Source organism: Mobula birostris, chromosome 2 (genome assembly GCF_030028105.1).
Source record: "Mobula birostris isolate sMobBir1 chromosome 2, sMobBir1.hap1, whole genome shotgun sequence".
Lineage (NCBI taxonomy): Eukaryota > Metazoa > Chordata > Chondrichthyes > Myliobatiformes > Myliobatidae > Mobula > Mobula birostris.
Window position 1 is genome coordinate 208,239,700 of NC_092371.1, and position 15,562 is coordinate 208,255,261.

A 15,562-nucleotide genomic window follows, 5' to 3' on the forward strand; every position below is an offset into this window, starting at 1 on the left:
ACAATATAATCAATGAAAACCTACAAAGACTGACAAACCACCAATTTGCAAAAGACAAGCTATACAAATACAAAGAAAAATAAACAATAATAATAATAAATAATTAAGTGAATAAATAAAATTGAGAACACGAATTGCAGAATCCTTGAAAGTGATTCCATAGTTTGTGTTGAATGATCAGTTCAGTGTTGAGGTGAATGAAGTTTCTGGAGCCTGTTGTTTGAAGGGCAATAACTGTTCCCAAACCTAAGGTCCCTGTACCTCGATCCCAATGGCAGCAATGAGAAGACAGCATGGCCTGGATGGTGGGATTCTTTGATAATGGATGCCATTTTCTTGTGGCAGCGCTCTTTGTAGATGTGCTCAAAAATGGGGAGGCCTTTTCCTATGATGGATTAAGATGCATCCACCACATTTTGTAGGCTTTTCCATTCTTAGCCGTTGGTGTTCCCATACCAGGCCATGATGCAACCAATCAGCATATTCTCCACTGTGCAGCTATAGAAGTTTTTCAAAATTCTAGATGACATGCCAAATCTGTGCAAACTTAGAAGAAAGTAGGGGCGCCATTATAGATAGTAGCTACAGGGAGGTAGTTACGCCAAAGGAGCAGAGGACAGGAAATTGGGTCACTGTCAGGCGAGGGAAGAGGAAAGGGCAGGCAGAGCAGGGTTCCCCTGTGGCCATTCCCCTCAACAAGTATACCGCATTGGATATTGTTGGGGGGGATGACTTACCTGGGACTAGCTGCAGTAGCCGGATCTCTGGCACTGAGTCTGGCTCTGCAGTGCAGAAGGGAGGGTGGAAAAAGAGGAGAGCGGCAGTGATAGGGGACTCGATAGTTAGAGGTACAGATAGGAGGTCCTGTGGTCATGACAGAGAATCCAGGATGGTTTGTTGCCTCCCGGGTGCCAGGGTCAAGGATGTCTCTGATCGATTGCATGACATTCTGAAGTGGGGGGGGGTGATCAGCCAGATGGCATGGTGCACATCGGTACCAATGACATAGCAAGGAAGAGTGAAGAGGGCCTGGAGAGTGAGTATAGAGAGCTTGGTAGGAAGTTGAAAAGCAGGACCTCGAGGGTGGTAATCTCAGGATTGCTACCTGTGCTACGTGCCAGTGAGGGTAGGAATAGGATGCTCTGGAGGATGAACAAATGGCTGAGGAACTGGCGTAGGGGGCAGGGTTTCAGATTTCAGGATCATTGGGACCTCTTCTGGGGCAGGTGGGACCCGTACAAGAGAGACGGGTTACACTTGAACTACAGGGGGACCAATATCCTTTCAGGGAGGTTTGTTAGTGCTTTTGGGGAGGCTTTAAACTAGATTTGCAGGGGGATGGGAACCAGAGTGCCAGAGCTGACAGTGTGGCTGGGGTGAAAATAAATGATGTTAAAAGTTCAAGCAAATCCACTAATAGAAAGGTTGCGAGTGGTGGTAAAAATCTTCTGAGGTGTATATATTTCAATGCTAGGAGTATTGCGGGGAAGGCGGATCAGTTGAGGGCGTGGATTGACACGTGGAATTATGACGTTATAGCAATTAGTGAAACATGGCTACAGGAGGGGCAGGACTGGCAGCTTAATATTCCAGGGTTCCAATGTTTCAGATGTGATCAAGGCAGAGGAATAAAAGGTGGGGGAGTAGCATTGCTTGTTAGGGAAAATATTACAGCAGTACTCAGGCAGGACAGATTAGAGGGCTTGTCTACTGAGTCCTTATGGGTGGAGCTGAGAAACAGGAAAGGTATGGCCACATTAGTGGGATTGTATTACAGACCACCCAATAGTCAACGAGAATTGGAAGAGCAAATCTGCAGAGAGATAGCACGCAACTGCAGGAAACATAAAGTTGTGGTGGTAGGGGATTTTAATTTTCCATATATTGGTTGGGACTCCCAGACTGTTAGGGGTCTAGATGGCTTAGAGTTTGTAAAATGTGTTCAGGAAAGTTTTCTAAATCAATGTATAGAGGGACCAACTAGAGGGGATGCAATATCGGATCTCCTGTTAGGAAACGAGTTAGGACAAGTGACAGAAGTCTGTGTAGAGGAGCAATTTGGTTCCAGTGATCATAACACCATAAGTTTCAACTTGATCATGGACAAGGATAGATCTGGTCCTAGGGTTGAGGTTCTGAACTGGAAAAAGGCCAAATTTGAAGAAATGAGAAAGCATCAAAAAAGCGTGGATTGGGACAGGTTGTTCTCTAGCAAAGATGTGATCGGAAGGTGGGAAGCCTTCAAAGGAGAAATTTTGAGAGTGCAGAATTTGTATGTTCCTGTCAACATTAAAGGCAAAGTGAATAGGAATAAGGAACCTTGGTTCTCAAGGGATATTGCAACTCTGATAAAGAAGAAGAGGGAGTTGTATGACATGTATAGAACATAGAATAGTACAGCACAGTACAGGCCCTTCGGCCCACAATGTTGTGCCGATCCTCAAACCCTGCCTCCCATATAAGCCCCCACCTTAGATTCCTCCATATGCCTGCCCAGTAGTCTCTTAAACTTCACTAGTGTATCTGCCTCCACCACTGACTCAGGCAGTGCATTCCACGCACCAACCACTCTCTGAGTAAAAAACCATCCTCTAATATCCCCCTTGAACTTCCCACCCCTTACCTTAAAGCCATGTCCTCTTGTATTGAGCAGTGGTGCCCTGGGGAAGAGGCGCTGGCTATCCACTCTACCTATTCCTCTTATTATCTTGTACACCTCTATCATGTCTCCTCTCATCCTCCTTCTCTCCAAAGAGTAAAGTACAACACATTCTGACCATGAAAACTTTTTTGCTACTTCAAATTTGTGAAGCTTTCAGCACTCACCTTTATTATATAGTAAAGTGAATAACTTCTTGCAAAAGTAAAGCATGTCCTGTTAAGCATAAAATTACATTACCCTATTAGATTACTACTGTTTCAAAATGTATATCTGTCTGTGAAATTGCAATACTTGCTGACTTGGGCAGCCTAAATATTTAACTGAACAGTTTTCCTTATCAATTAGAACAAGAAACATTTGGGCTGAAGTCAAGTGCAAGTATCATGAATTAACAATGGTATCTATTGTGAACTGAAAATAATGTCTATACCTGTAATGTGTGTAGTCTCATTTCCTCAGATGTATTTTTCCCCCATTTCGCTGCAATCTTCTTCAATTGTGTTAGTCCCAGGTTACATAATTTTACAATAGTTAACTATTCTAATTTATTCTTTCAAGCTTAAACCTTGTGCACTTCAGCAAAGATTCTTTAATCTGCTTGATTAAAGATCTTCACTGATATTTGTTCTTCTCACACCTGGCACAGCTCCTTTGTAAAGGCAACGTGTTTGAAATGAATTCAAAATACGTGATGTTGCCCAGTCATCACTGTATAACAAAAAGTCAATGAAGTCTCTGGACAACTACTAAATGTTCTAGATGGAGACGGACATTTTTCATTGATGACCTCAAAATCCTGGCTGTTACATAGAACATAAAACATAGAATAGTACAGCACAGTACAGGCCCTTCGGCCCACAATGTTGTGCCGACCCTCAAACCCTGCCTCCCATATAAGCCCCCACCTTAGATTCCTCCATATGCCTGTCTAGTAGTCTCTTAAACTTCACTAGTGTATCTGCCTCCACCACTGACTCAGGCAGTGCATTCCACGCACCAACCACTCTCGGAGTAAAAAACCTTCCTCTAATATCCCCCTTGAACTTCCCACCCCTTACCTTAAAGCCATGTCCTCTTGTATTGAGCAGTAGTGCCCTGGGGAAGAGGCGCTGGCTATCCACTCTATCTATTCCTCTTATTATCTTGTACACCTCTATCATGTCTCCTCTCATCCTCCTTCTCTCCAAAGAGTAAAGCCCTAGCTCCCTTAATCTCTGATCATAATGCATACTTTCTAAACCAGGCAACATCCTGGTAAATCTCCTCTGTACCCTTTCCAATGCTTCCACATCCTTCCTATAGTGAGGTGACCAGAACTGGACACAATACTCCAAGTGTGGCCTAACCAGAGTTTTATAGAGTTGCATCATTACATCGCGACTCTTAAACTCTATTCCTCAACTTATGAAAGCTAACATCCCATAAGCTTTCTTAACTACCTTATCCACCTGTGAGGCAACTTTCAGGGATCTGTGGACAAATACCCCGAGATCCCTCTGCTCCTCCACACTACCAAGTATCCTGCCATTTACTTTGTACTCTGCCTTGAAGTTTGTCCTCCCAAAGTGTACCACCTCACACTTCTCCGGGTTGAACTCCATCTGCCACTCTCAGTCCACTTCTGCATCCTATCAATGTCTCTCTGCAATCTTTGACAATCCTCTACACTATCTACAACACCACCAACCTTTGTGTCGTCTGCAAACTTGCCAACCCAACCTTCTACCCCAACATACAGGCCGTTAATAAAAATCACGAAAAGTAGAGGTCCCAGAACAGATCCTTGTGGGACACCATTAGTCACAATCCTCCAATCTGAATGTATTCCCTCCACCACCACCCTCTGCCTTCTGCAGGCAAGCCAATTCTGAATCCACGTGGCCAAACTTCCCTGGATCCCATGCCTTCTAACTTTCTGAATAAGCCTACCGTGTGGAACCTTGTCAAATGCCTTACTAAAATCCATATAGATCACATCCACTGCACTACCCTCATCTATATGCCTGGTCACCTCCTCAAACAACTCTATCAGGCTTGTTAGACACGATCTGCCTTCACAAAGCCATGCTGACTGTCCCTGATCAGACCATGATTCTCTAAATGCTGATAGATCCTATCTCTAAGAATCTTTTCCAACAGCTTTCCCACCACAGATGTAAGGCTCACTGGTCTATAATTACCCCGACTATCCCTACTACCTTTTTTGAACAAGGGAACAACATTTGCCTCCCTCCAATCCTCCGGTACCATTCCTGTGGACAACGAGGACATAAAGATCCTAGCCAGAGGCTCAGCAATCTCTTCTCTCGCCTCCTGGAGCAGCCTGGGGAATATTCCATCAGGCCCCAGGGACTTATCTGTCCTAATGTATTTTAACAACTCCCAACACCTCCTCTCCCTTAATATCAGCATACTCCAGAACATCAACCTCACTCATATTGTCCTCACCATCATCAAGGTCCCTCTCATTGGTGAATACCAAAGAGAAGTATTCATTGAGGACCTCGCTCACTTCCACAGCCGCCAGGCACATCTTCCCACCTTTATCTCTAATCGGTCCTACCTTCACTCCTGTCATCCTTTTTTTCTTCACGTAATTGAAGAATGCATTGGGGTTTTCCTTTACCCTACTCGCCAAGGCCTTCTCATGCCCCCTTCTTGCTCTTCTCAGCCCCTTCTTAAGCTCCTTTCTTGCTTCCCTATATTCCTCAATAGACCCAGCTGATCCTTGCTTCCTAAACCTCATGTATGCAGCCTTCTTCCTCCTGACTAGATTTTCCACCTCACTTGTCACCCATGGTTCCTTCACCCTACCATTCTTTATCTTCCTCACCGGGACAAATTTATCCCTTACATCCCGCAAGAGATCTCTAAACATCGACCACATGTTCATAGTACATTTCCCTGCAAAAACATCATCCCAATTCACACCCGCAAGTTCTAGCCTTATAGCCTCATAATTTGCCTTTCCCCAATTAAAAATTTTCCTGTCCTCTTTGATTTTATCCTTTTCCATGATAATTATAAAGGCCAGGGAGCGGTGGTCACTGTCCCCCAGATGCTCACCCACTGAGAGATCTGTGACCTGACCCGGTTCATTACCTAGTACTAGATCTAGTATGGCATTCCCCCTGGTCGGCCTGTCCACATACTGTGACAGGAATCCATCCTGGACACACTTAACAAATTCTGCCCCATCTAAACCCTTGGAACTAATCAGGTGCCAATCAATATTAGGGAAGTTAAAGTCACCCATGATAACAACCCTGTTATTTTTGCACCTTTCCAAAATCTGCCTCCCAATCTGCTCCTCTGTATCTCTGCTGCTACCAGGGGGCCTACAGAATACCCCCAGTAGAGTAATTGCTCCCTTCCTGTTCCTGACTTACACGCATATTGACTCAAAGAGGATCCTGCTACATTACCCACCCTTTCTGTAGCTGTAATAGTATCCCTGACCAGTAATGCCACCCCTCCTCCCCTTTTTCCGTCCTCTCTATCCCTTTTAAAGCACTGGAATCCAGGAATATTGAGAATCCATTCCTGCCCTGGTGCCAGCCAAGTCTCTGTAATGGCCACTACATCATAATTCCATGTATGTATCCAAGCTCTCAGTTCATCACCTTTGTTCCTGATACTCCTTGCATTGAGATACACACATTTCAGCCCTTCTACCTTACTGTCTTTACACTGTTTATTCTGCTTCTATTTCCTCAAAGCCTCTCTGTATGTTAGATCTGGCTTTACTCCATGCACTTCTTTCACTGCTCTATCGCTCTGGGTCCCATCCCCCTCGCAAATTAGTTTAATCCCTCCCGAACCATGCTAGCAAACCTACCTGCAAGGATATTGCTCCCCCTTGAGTTCAGGTGCAACCCATCCAATCTGTACAGGTCCCACCTTCCCCAGAAGATCCCAATGATCTAAGAATCTAAAACCCAGCTCCCTGCACCATCTCCTCAGCCACGCATTCAACTACCATCTCCTCCAATTCTTACCATCTCTGTCACGTAGCACTGGCAGCAATCCTGAGAACGTCACCCTTGAGGTCCTGTTCTTCAGCCTTCTGCCTAATTCCCGAAACTCACACTTCAGGACCTCATCCCTCTTCCTGCCTATGTCGTTGGTCCCAACATGTATCACGACTTTAGGTTACTTTCGCTCTTGTACCAGGATGTCGTGCACCCGGTCAGACACATCCCGGACCCTGGCACCCGGGAGGCAACAAACCATGCGGGTGTCCTTCTCACGTCCACAAAGTCTCCTGTCTGCTCCCCTGACTATAGAGTCTCCAATGACGACAGCTCTCCTCTTCTCCATCCCACCCTTTTGCACCACAGGGTCAGACTCAGTGCTGGAGGCCCTGCCACCGTGGCTCACACCTGGTCGGTCGTCCCCGCCAACAGTATCCAGGACGGTAAACTTATTATTCAGGGGAATGGCTACAGGGGTGCTCTGCACTACCTGTCTGCTCACCTTTGCTTTCCCCCTTCTGACTGTCACCCAACGACCTGCTTCCGACAGCCTAAGTGTGACTACCTCCCTGTAGCTGTCATCTATGACTGCCTCATTCTCCCTTATGAGTCAAAGGTCATCCAGCTGCTGCTCCAGATTCCTTCATTTATACTTTACCAAAAAACAAATAATTATCAATGATGCTTATGTATCTGGTACTGAATGCAACTATAATTTAAATATTATCTTAAACTGCAACATTGCCAAAATCATAAATTTGTGAACGCGTAAAGTACACACTGTAAACTTGTAATTTCACATACTTGCTCAAAGACTTCTATAGTGTATTTAGGAGGAAAGGTAGGTGCTGGTGGTGGAGTTGCTCGTCCATTATCATGGCATGCAGGAGGGATTGAATTCACGTAACGGCCTGTGTTGTAATTGCATTCCAAAGTATAGCTGCTGAATAGAATACAAAAATTCAGAAGAATCGAATAGATTATGGAAACATCCTTCTGCAAGATTAATATTCAATGAAGTGGTTAAGCGGACAAGAAAGAAAAACCACTATGAATTGCTCAGTTTTTCTTTCATATAATACAGTACAATCAGTCTTATGTCAAACATACAAGAATTATCTGCCTATCACAATCAAATAAGTCATAAAAAGAAAAATATACTGAGCAGCACCATAACATTCCAGATACGCTTATGCTCACATGGCCATGTCATGATTAGAATCAATTTAACATCTAGATAAGTGGCATCATCTTCCCCAAAGTTAGTGCCAAAATTCCAAATAGCTAAACTTTACAAGTAGCTTTCAATGCAGTCCATTAAGAAAAACTTGTACAAGCTAATTGACTCTAAATTAAGAATGGATTTCAATTTTTTTTTCCACAAAGGGAAAGCAGAATGTTTTATTGATTAATATATCAACTCCTATTTGTATTTCATTATGTCCAACAGGTCAGATAACAGTATTATCAAGTTTGAAAGTACAAGCTTTGGAGAATTTTATACACACTGAAGAAAATGTGCTCATTTTGAATAGAAGTATTTAGGCCAAATTGAACTTTTTTTAAAAACTACCTTCAAATTTGAAAAATGTAATACTTTCAGCTTTCCATGTTTGTAATGCCAGACAGTGTAACCGATGCAAAATGTAGTTTCCAATCTATATTTGATGAATAAACAAGCTGCTAATAAAGTAAACTATAGAACCAAACGTGATAAGTTTGCATCAAGATTTTAAGCATTTCCAAAGAATATTTGCATCCAATCCAATTTATGAGCTCATTAAGCATCCTATCACCTGTGAATAATTCCTGTGGCTTTGTAAATTGCGACTCTGCCGCTTCCTTCTTTAGACTGTCCATCCCTTTTATCTTTGGCATACATGTTTCTCTCAGAGAAATTACAAGCCGCAAAATCAAAATGAGCCGAGTTCATGGATATCAACTTTGGAAACAACATATTCTCTACCTGCGGAGACAACAGAAAGAATGCAGTTATCAAAAATAATTTTAGGTTTTGTAATTGCAGCAGACTGAGACCTTGGTTTAGAAATGTTCCTTGTCATAACGAGCAAGTCTGTTAGTGAGAAAGATAAGTATAAGCTCTTTATTCATACGGTCCATGAGACACTGAAGTATACAGATGTAAGCCATTAGGGAATGTGGTTACTTGTTTTCTTTTTCAAAGATGAGCAAAACCATTTTGGTTGGCAAAGTAAACTCTTGACTGATAAGATTTTCTGAAACAAGTGAGACCAGTTCAGTGCAAAACACAAAATCTTCCCTACACGTCTATTATTAACAAATAATTAATTTTAGAATTGTAGCTGATTGGTATGCATAGATTAGAAAGTAAGTACATGATTTCTATTTTATATAAGTGTAAACAGTGAGCAAGCTCATTAAACTTCTGTCCTCGGACCAAATCTAGCCCAGTTGTCATAAATTGGAGTCCTCAATGAGGAGGGTGCAAAAATTGCTACTGAATTAATTATTCTGTACTTTGTTTTAGACTTGTAGTTTTGTTAATCCTTTGCATTACTTAGTAGAAGGGTGTGGGATAAATTGTTTTAGACTTAGTGTTTTATTTATCTTTATGTTTCTTTTCCTTTTCACTTCTACTCGAATAAAATACCCTGTGTTCCCTCTCCTTCCTTGACCTAAATCCTTGAAACCTGCCTATCATTCCCTTATACACAGGCATGCAGAAAGTGCAGGAGGCCCTTGTGCTTGTTCCCTTCTCAAAATTGGTATTCTGTGTTGGACACTGTTGCGGTCAGGTCTCCCAGAAAAAAGCAGCAAAAGCCTAGTTTGTGACACTATGGAAGGCTTTGCTGCATAGAAAGGAAAATTAAGGCTAGGGAATGACAGTTTTAGAGGATTCTACTATCAATGGTGGGGGAGGGGGGAAGAGAGAGGAGTGAAGAAGAGGCAGCTACATAAACAAGTTTCTAGGACAATATACTGCCTTTCTGGAGCTATAGTCAAGGTGTTGATAGTGACTGCAGGACATCCTGAAGGGGATGTTAATGTCAACTAGTCAAAACAGAAAGTAAAATCCATGTTAGGGGAATACAAAGCTAAAATGCATTTAATTTAATGCAAAGAATCTAAATGAGATTCTTAAGACTTTAATATGTGGGAACCATGATATTGCTGCCATCACTGAGACATGATTAAAAAAAAGATGGACAGGCCTAGCAACTTAACATCTCGGAATTCAGAATGTTCAGGCAAGAGAGAAGTGATTATAAAAAAATGGATTCAAAATTGGCTCAAAGGTAGGAAGCAGAGAGCGGTGGTTAATGGTTGTTTCTGCAGCATGGCGGCTAGTGACTCGTGTACCACAGGGGATGGAGTCTTCACTTTACCTTGTAACTGCAGCTTGACACCCTATAAAGGATGGCATCCCAGAGCTCTGTGAATGTGAAGCTCAGCAGTGGATCAAACTGACAGATTTAGCACAAAAAAGCCAAGAGTATTCAGTTATTCAGTTGGTAAAACAGCATATGTAGAGATACAGATAATATTTCATGTCCCTTGATCAGAGCTAGGAAGAATTACGAATAAAATATGCTGAAAGTTGCAGCAAAATAGTGAGGGATGGGATTGGAAAATAATTACTTGTGATAATTATTTTTAAAAAACAGTACTTTTAAAAATTGCAGAAGGAAATTAAGGTGGTCATTAGGAAGGAAAAGATGAATTATGAAAGGAAGCTGGCAACTAATATCAAAGAAGATACTAAAAGCTTTTTTAAGTATGTAAAGAGTAAAAGATTAGATTAGATTAGATTATGAGGACACTCAGTCCTCGTTTATTGTCATTTAGAAATGCACGCATTAAAAAATGATACAATGTTCCTCCAGAATGATATCATAAAAAAACATGACAAAACCACATAATTATAACATATAGTTACGACAATGCAAAGCAATACCATAATTTGATAAAGAGCAGACCATGGGCACAGTAAAAAAAAGTCTCAAAGTCCCGATCGACTCATCATCTAACGCAGGCAGCGGAATGGAGAAACTCTCCCTGCCATGAACCTTCAAGCACCGACAATTTGCCGATGCATTGCAAGCATCCGACCACAGTGGACTCTGAATCCGTCCGAAAACTTTGAGCCTCTGACCAGCCCCCCCCCCCCCACCGACACCTCTCCAAGCACCATCCTCTGCCGAGTGCTTTGACCCCGCCCCAGCTGCCAAGCAACAAGCAAAGCCGAAGACTCAGGGCCTTCTCCTCTGGAGATTCCAGACCACACAGTAGCAGCAGTGTAGCAGGCATTTCAGAAGTTTCTCCAGATGTTCCTCTGTGCTCTCACGTCCGTCTCCATCAAATCAGGATTGTGCACGGCACCCTACTTGACAAATAACAGACATCACCACCGGAGTGGCCGCTGCGAGCTGCGTCGCTCTGCCATCTTCTATTCCCGAGGGTCAAGGGGTAGATATAGGACCCATACAAAATGATGCTGGAAATATTGTAATGAGAGATGCAGAGATAGCAGAGGAACTGAATGCGTATTTTGCATCAGTCTTCACAGTGGAAGACATCTGCAGTATACTGGACATTCAAGAGTGTCAAGGAAGTGAAGTTTGTGCAGTGAAAAATACGACTGAGAAGGTGCTCAGGAAGCTCAATGGTCTGAGGGTGGATCAATCTCCCGGTCCTGATGGAATGTACCCTCGAGCTTTGAAGGAAGTAGCTGGCGAGATTGCGGAGGCATTAACGATGATCTTTCAAGAATTGATAGATTCTGCCATTGTACCAGATGACTGGAAAATTGCAAATGTTACTCTGCTGTTTAAGAAGGGTGGGAGGCAGCAGAAAGGAAACTATAGATCTATTAGCCTGACATCAGTGGTTGGGAAGTTGTTGGAATCGATTGTTAGGGACGAGATTACGGAAGATCTGGAGGCACATGACAAGACAGGCCATAGCCCGCATGGTTTCCTGAAAGGAAAATCCTGCCTAACAATCCTACCGCAATTCTTTGAGGAAATTACAAGCAGGGTAGACAAAGGATATGCAGTAGACGTGGTTTCCTTGGATTTTCTGAAGGCCTTTGACAAGGTGCCGCACATGAGACTGCTTAGCAAGATAAGAGCCCATGGAATTACAAGGAAGTTACTAGCATGGGTGGAGCATTGGCTGGTCGGCAGAAAACAGAGAGTGGAAATAAAGGGATCCTATTCTTGCCGGCTGCCGGTTACCAGTGGAATTTCACAGGGGTCGTTGTTGGGAACACTGCTTTATATGATATGTCAATGATTTATACTACGGTATTAATGGATTTGTGGCTAAATATGCCGATGATACAAAGATACATAGGTGGAATAGCAGGTAGTTTTGAGGAAACAGAGCCTGCAGAGACAAGTAGATAGTTTAGGGAAATGGGCAAAGAAGAGGCAAATGAAATATAATGTTGGAAAGTGTATGGTCAAGCACCTTGGTGGAAGAAATAAATGGGGAGACTATTATTTAGATGGGGAGAGAATTCAAAATGCAGAGATACAAAGGGACTTGGGAGTCCTTGTGCTAGATATCCTAAAGGTTAACCACCAGGCTGAGTCAGTGATGATGAAGGCGAATGCAAAGTTGGCATTCATTTCTAAAGGTATAAAATATAAGAGCAGGAATGTGATGTTGAGGCTCTATAAGGCACTCGTGAGACCACACTTGGAGTACTGTGTGCAGTTTTGGGCTCCTTAATTTAGAAAGGATATACTGACATTGGAGAGGGTTCAGAGAAGATTCACAAGAATGATTCCAGGAATGAAAGGATTACCATATGAGGAACGTCTGGCAGCTCACTTGGGCTGTTTTCTCTGGAGTTCAGCAGAATGAGGAGGGATCTCATAGAAACATTCCAAATGTTACAAGGCCTGAACAGATTAGATATGGCAAAGTTATTTCCTATGGTAGGGGAGTCTAGGTCAAGAGGACACAACTTCAGGATTGAAGGACATCCATTTAGAACAGAGATGCAGAGAAATTACCTCAGTCAGAGGGTGGTAAATCTGTGGAATTTGTTGCCACGAGTGGCTGTGGAGGCCAAATCATTGGCTGCATTTAAAGCAGAGATAGATAGGTTCTTGATTAGCCAGGGCATCAAAAGGTATGAGGAGAAGGGAGGGGAGTGGGGATGACTGGAAGAATTGGATCAGCCCATCATTGAATGGCGGAGTAGACCCGATGGGCCAAATGGCCTATTTCTACTCCTATATCTTATGGTCTTATGATGGTGTGGAAACCTGCTAGTTGACAGTGTGCTGAAGACACTTGAATTACAGGTGGTTTGTCTGGAGTGGTGTGCATAAAGAAAGATGAATGACAACAGGAGACAAAATAAAATGGCATTCAAAAGCTGCCAGTAATTCTGGGATCTCTGCACTTGACAGCATGCTGGTTGAAGCCTTGGTCGTGTTTTCATTTAAACAAGTAAATTCTAGCAGAAACACGCAAAAATTTGCAGATGCTGGACATCTAAGCAACAGATACAAAATGCTGGAGGAACTCAAAGCCAGGCAGCATTTATGGAGAAGAGTAAACAGTCAATGTTTCAGGCCAAGATCCTTCATTAGGACTTGGGGGGGGTGGGGGGAGGGTGGAAGGGAGGAAGTAATACAAGGCGGTAGGTAATAGGTGAAATTGGAAAATTGGGAAAGGGAAGGTGTGAAATAAAGAAAGGAAGTAGACTGGTGAAAGAGATAAAGAGCTAGAGAAGGGGTAATCTGATGGGAGAGGGTAGAAAACCATGGAAGAAAGGGAAAGGGGAGGAACACCAGTGGAAAGGCGACAGTATGTAAGGAGATAAGGTGAGAGAGGAAAACAGGAATGAGGGAATGATGAAGCGGAAGGAGGGGGCAATTACTGGAAACTCGAGAAATCGATGTTCGTGCCATCAAGTTAGAGACTACCTAGACGGAATAAGTGGTTTTGCTCCTCCAACTTGACTGTGGCCTCATCGCGACAGTATAGGACTGACATGTTGGGATGGGAATGGGTAGTGGAATTAAAATGTGTGGCCATCAGGAGATCCCACTTTTTCTGGCAGGCGGAACATGGGTGCTCTGCAAAGCTGTATTTTAATCTATGTCAGGTCTTAAAGGAGGCCAAACTGGGAGCATCAGATACAGTAGATGACCCCAACAGACTCACAGGTAAGCATCACCTCACCTGGAAGGACTGTTTGGGGCCCTATAATAGTAGTGAGGGAGGAGGTGTAGGGCCAGGTGTAGCACTTGTTCCGCTCGCAAGGATAAGTGCCAGAAAGGAGATCAGTGGGGAGGGATGAATGGACAAGGGAGCCACGTAGGGAGCGATCCCTGCAGAAAGTGGAAAGTGGGGGTGGGGAAGGGAAAGATGCACTTGGTGATGGGATCCCATTGGAGATGGCGCAAGTTACTGAGAATTATATGCTGAATGCGGAGGCTAGCGGGGTGGTAGGTGAGGACAAGAAGCACCCTATCCTTGGTGAGGTGACAGGAGGATGGAGTGAGGGGAGGCATGTGTGAAATAGAGGAGTTGCAGGTCAGTGCAGCATTGATGGTGGAGGAAGGAAAGCCACCTTTCTTTGAAAAAGGGGACCATCTCATTAGCTATGGAACGAAAAGCCTCATCCTGAGAGCAGATGCGGCAGAGATAGAGGAACTGAGAGAAGCTCATGGCATTTTTACAAGTAACAAGATGGAGAAAAGGTAAAGTCCAGGTAGCTGTGGCAATCAGTGGGTTTATAAAAGATACCAGTAAACTGTCTACAGAGATAGAGACAGGGTCAGATCAAGAAAGGGGAGGGAGATGTCAGAAATGGACCAGGCAAATTTGAGAGCAGGCTGGAAGATGAAGGCAAAGTTGATTAAATCGATGAGCTCAGCACGAGTGCAGATTCCTTCTCCAGCTCTTTATCTGTTTCACCAATCAACTTCCCAAGATCTTTACTTCAGACCTCTCCCCTCCCCGATACACCTATCACCTTGTACTTCTTTAATCCCCTCCCCACCTTCTTGCTCTGACTTCTCATCTTTTTCCCCCCCATCCTGATGAAGGGTCTCAGCCCAAAATGTTGACCATTTACTCTTCTCCATGTATGCTGTCTGGCCTTCTGAGTTCCTCCAGCATTTTGTGTGTTCCTTAAGTAAATTCTAGCAGTGCCTTTCAACAATCTACTTACTTGCAAACTCTTGTGCATTCACATCCAAATCAATCACTTAAGTAATGAATAACAAGATAGATGCTGTTTTTTTCTTTAATTATTTATATATTTTCAGATTTTTTAGCTCCTTGTTTTAAAAAAATGTTAATCCTAAAATAGTTTTCAATGATTCTTATGTCAAAGACATTCAAATAACTTTCAAAGTGTCTAACATTTGGTGTCAAGAATTAGCCAGCTGAAAAAGTTTCCAGGTACAGCTCCTCAATGGACTACTCAAAAGTCCTACTCCCATTCAGCTAAGGTGGAGTTTGCGTGCCACCCTTCTTCCTGCAGTAAATGACCAGCTCTTTTCTTTTGCTGACATTTAAGGGAAAGGTTACTGTCATAACATCCATATCACTCAATTCTTATCTTCTTCTTATACCCCAACTCATCATTGCGATTCGTCAAACTATGATGGTGTCATCTGAAAACTTGTAGATGAAGTTAGAGCAGAATCTGGCCATGTAGGTCTTACTTTATAGGGAGTAGAGTAAGTGGTTAAGGATGCAGTCTTATGGGGTGCCAGTGCTGAGGATAATTGCGGTGGAGGTGTTGCTGCCTGTCCTTACTGATTGTGATCTGTTAGGACTTCAATAATCCAATTACAAAGGAAGGTGTTGGGTCCCATGTCTAAGAGTCTAGAATTGAATAATACTGAAAGCAGAGTTCATATTCCTTTACGGTACAGGTCAGCAAAGGACCTGCATTATGTAATTTTATTTT

The 15,562-nt window shown here is 43.1% G+C and overlaps 1 protein-coding gene across 6 annotated transcripts in view; it reads right to left on the reverse strand.

Moving 5' to 3' along the window:
• Window positions 1-15,562, reverse strand: part of agbl5 (AGBL carboxypeptidase 5) — a 153,612-nt gene that overhangs the window by 84,362 nt on the left and 53,688 nt on the right. For 5 of the 6 annotated variants that reach the window (XM_072251352.1, XM_072251353.1, XM_072251351.1 and 2 more), the window contains 2 exons: window positions 8,433-8,602; window positions 7,441-7,579 (listed from right to left, as the gene is read on the reverse strand). In XM_072251352.1, the coding sequence (XP_072107453.1) occupies window positions 7,441-7,579; window positions 8,433-8,602 (309 nt within the window). The remainder of the gene's footprint in view (window positions 1-7,440; window positions 7,580-8,432; window positions 8,603-15,562) is intronic. The other variant, XM_072251350.1, reaches the window with a different exon arrangement.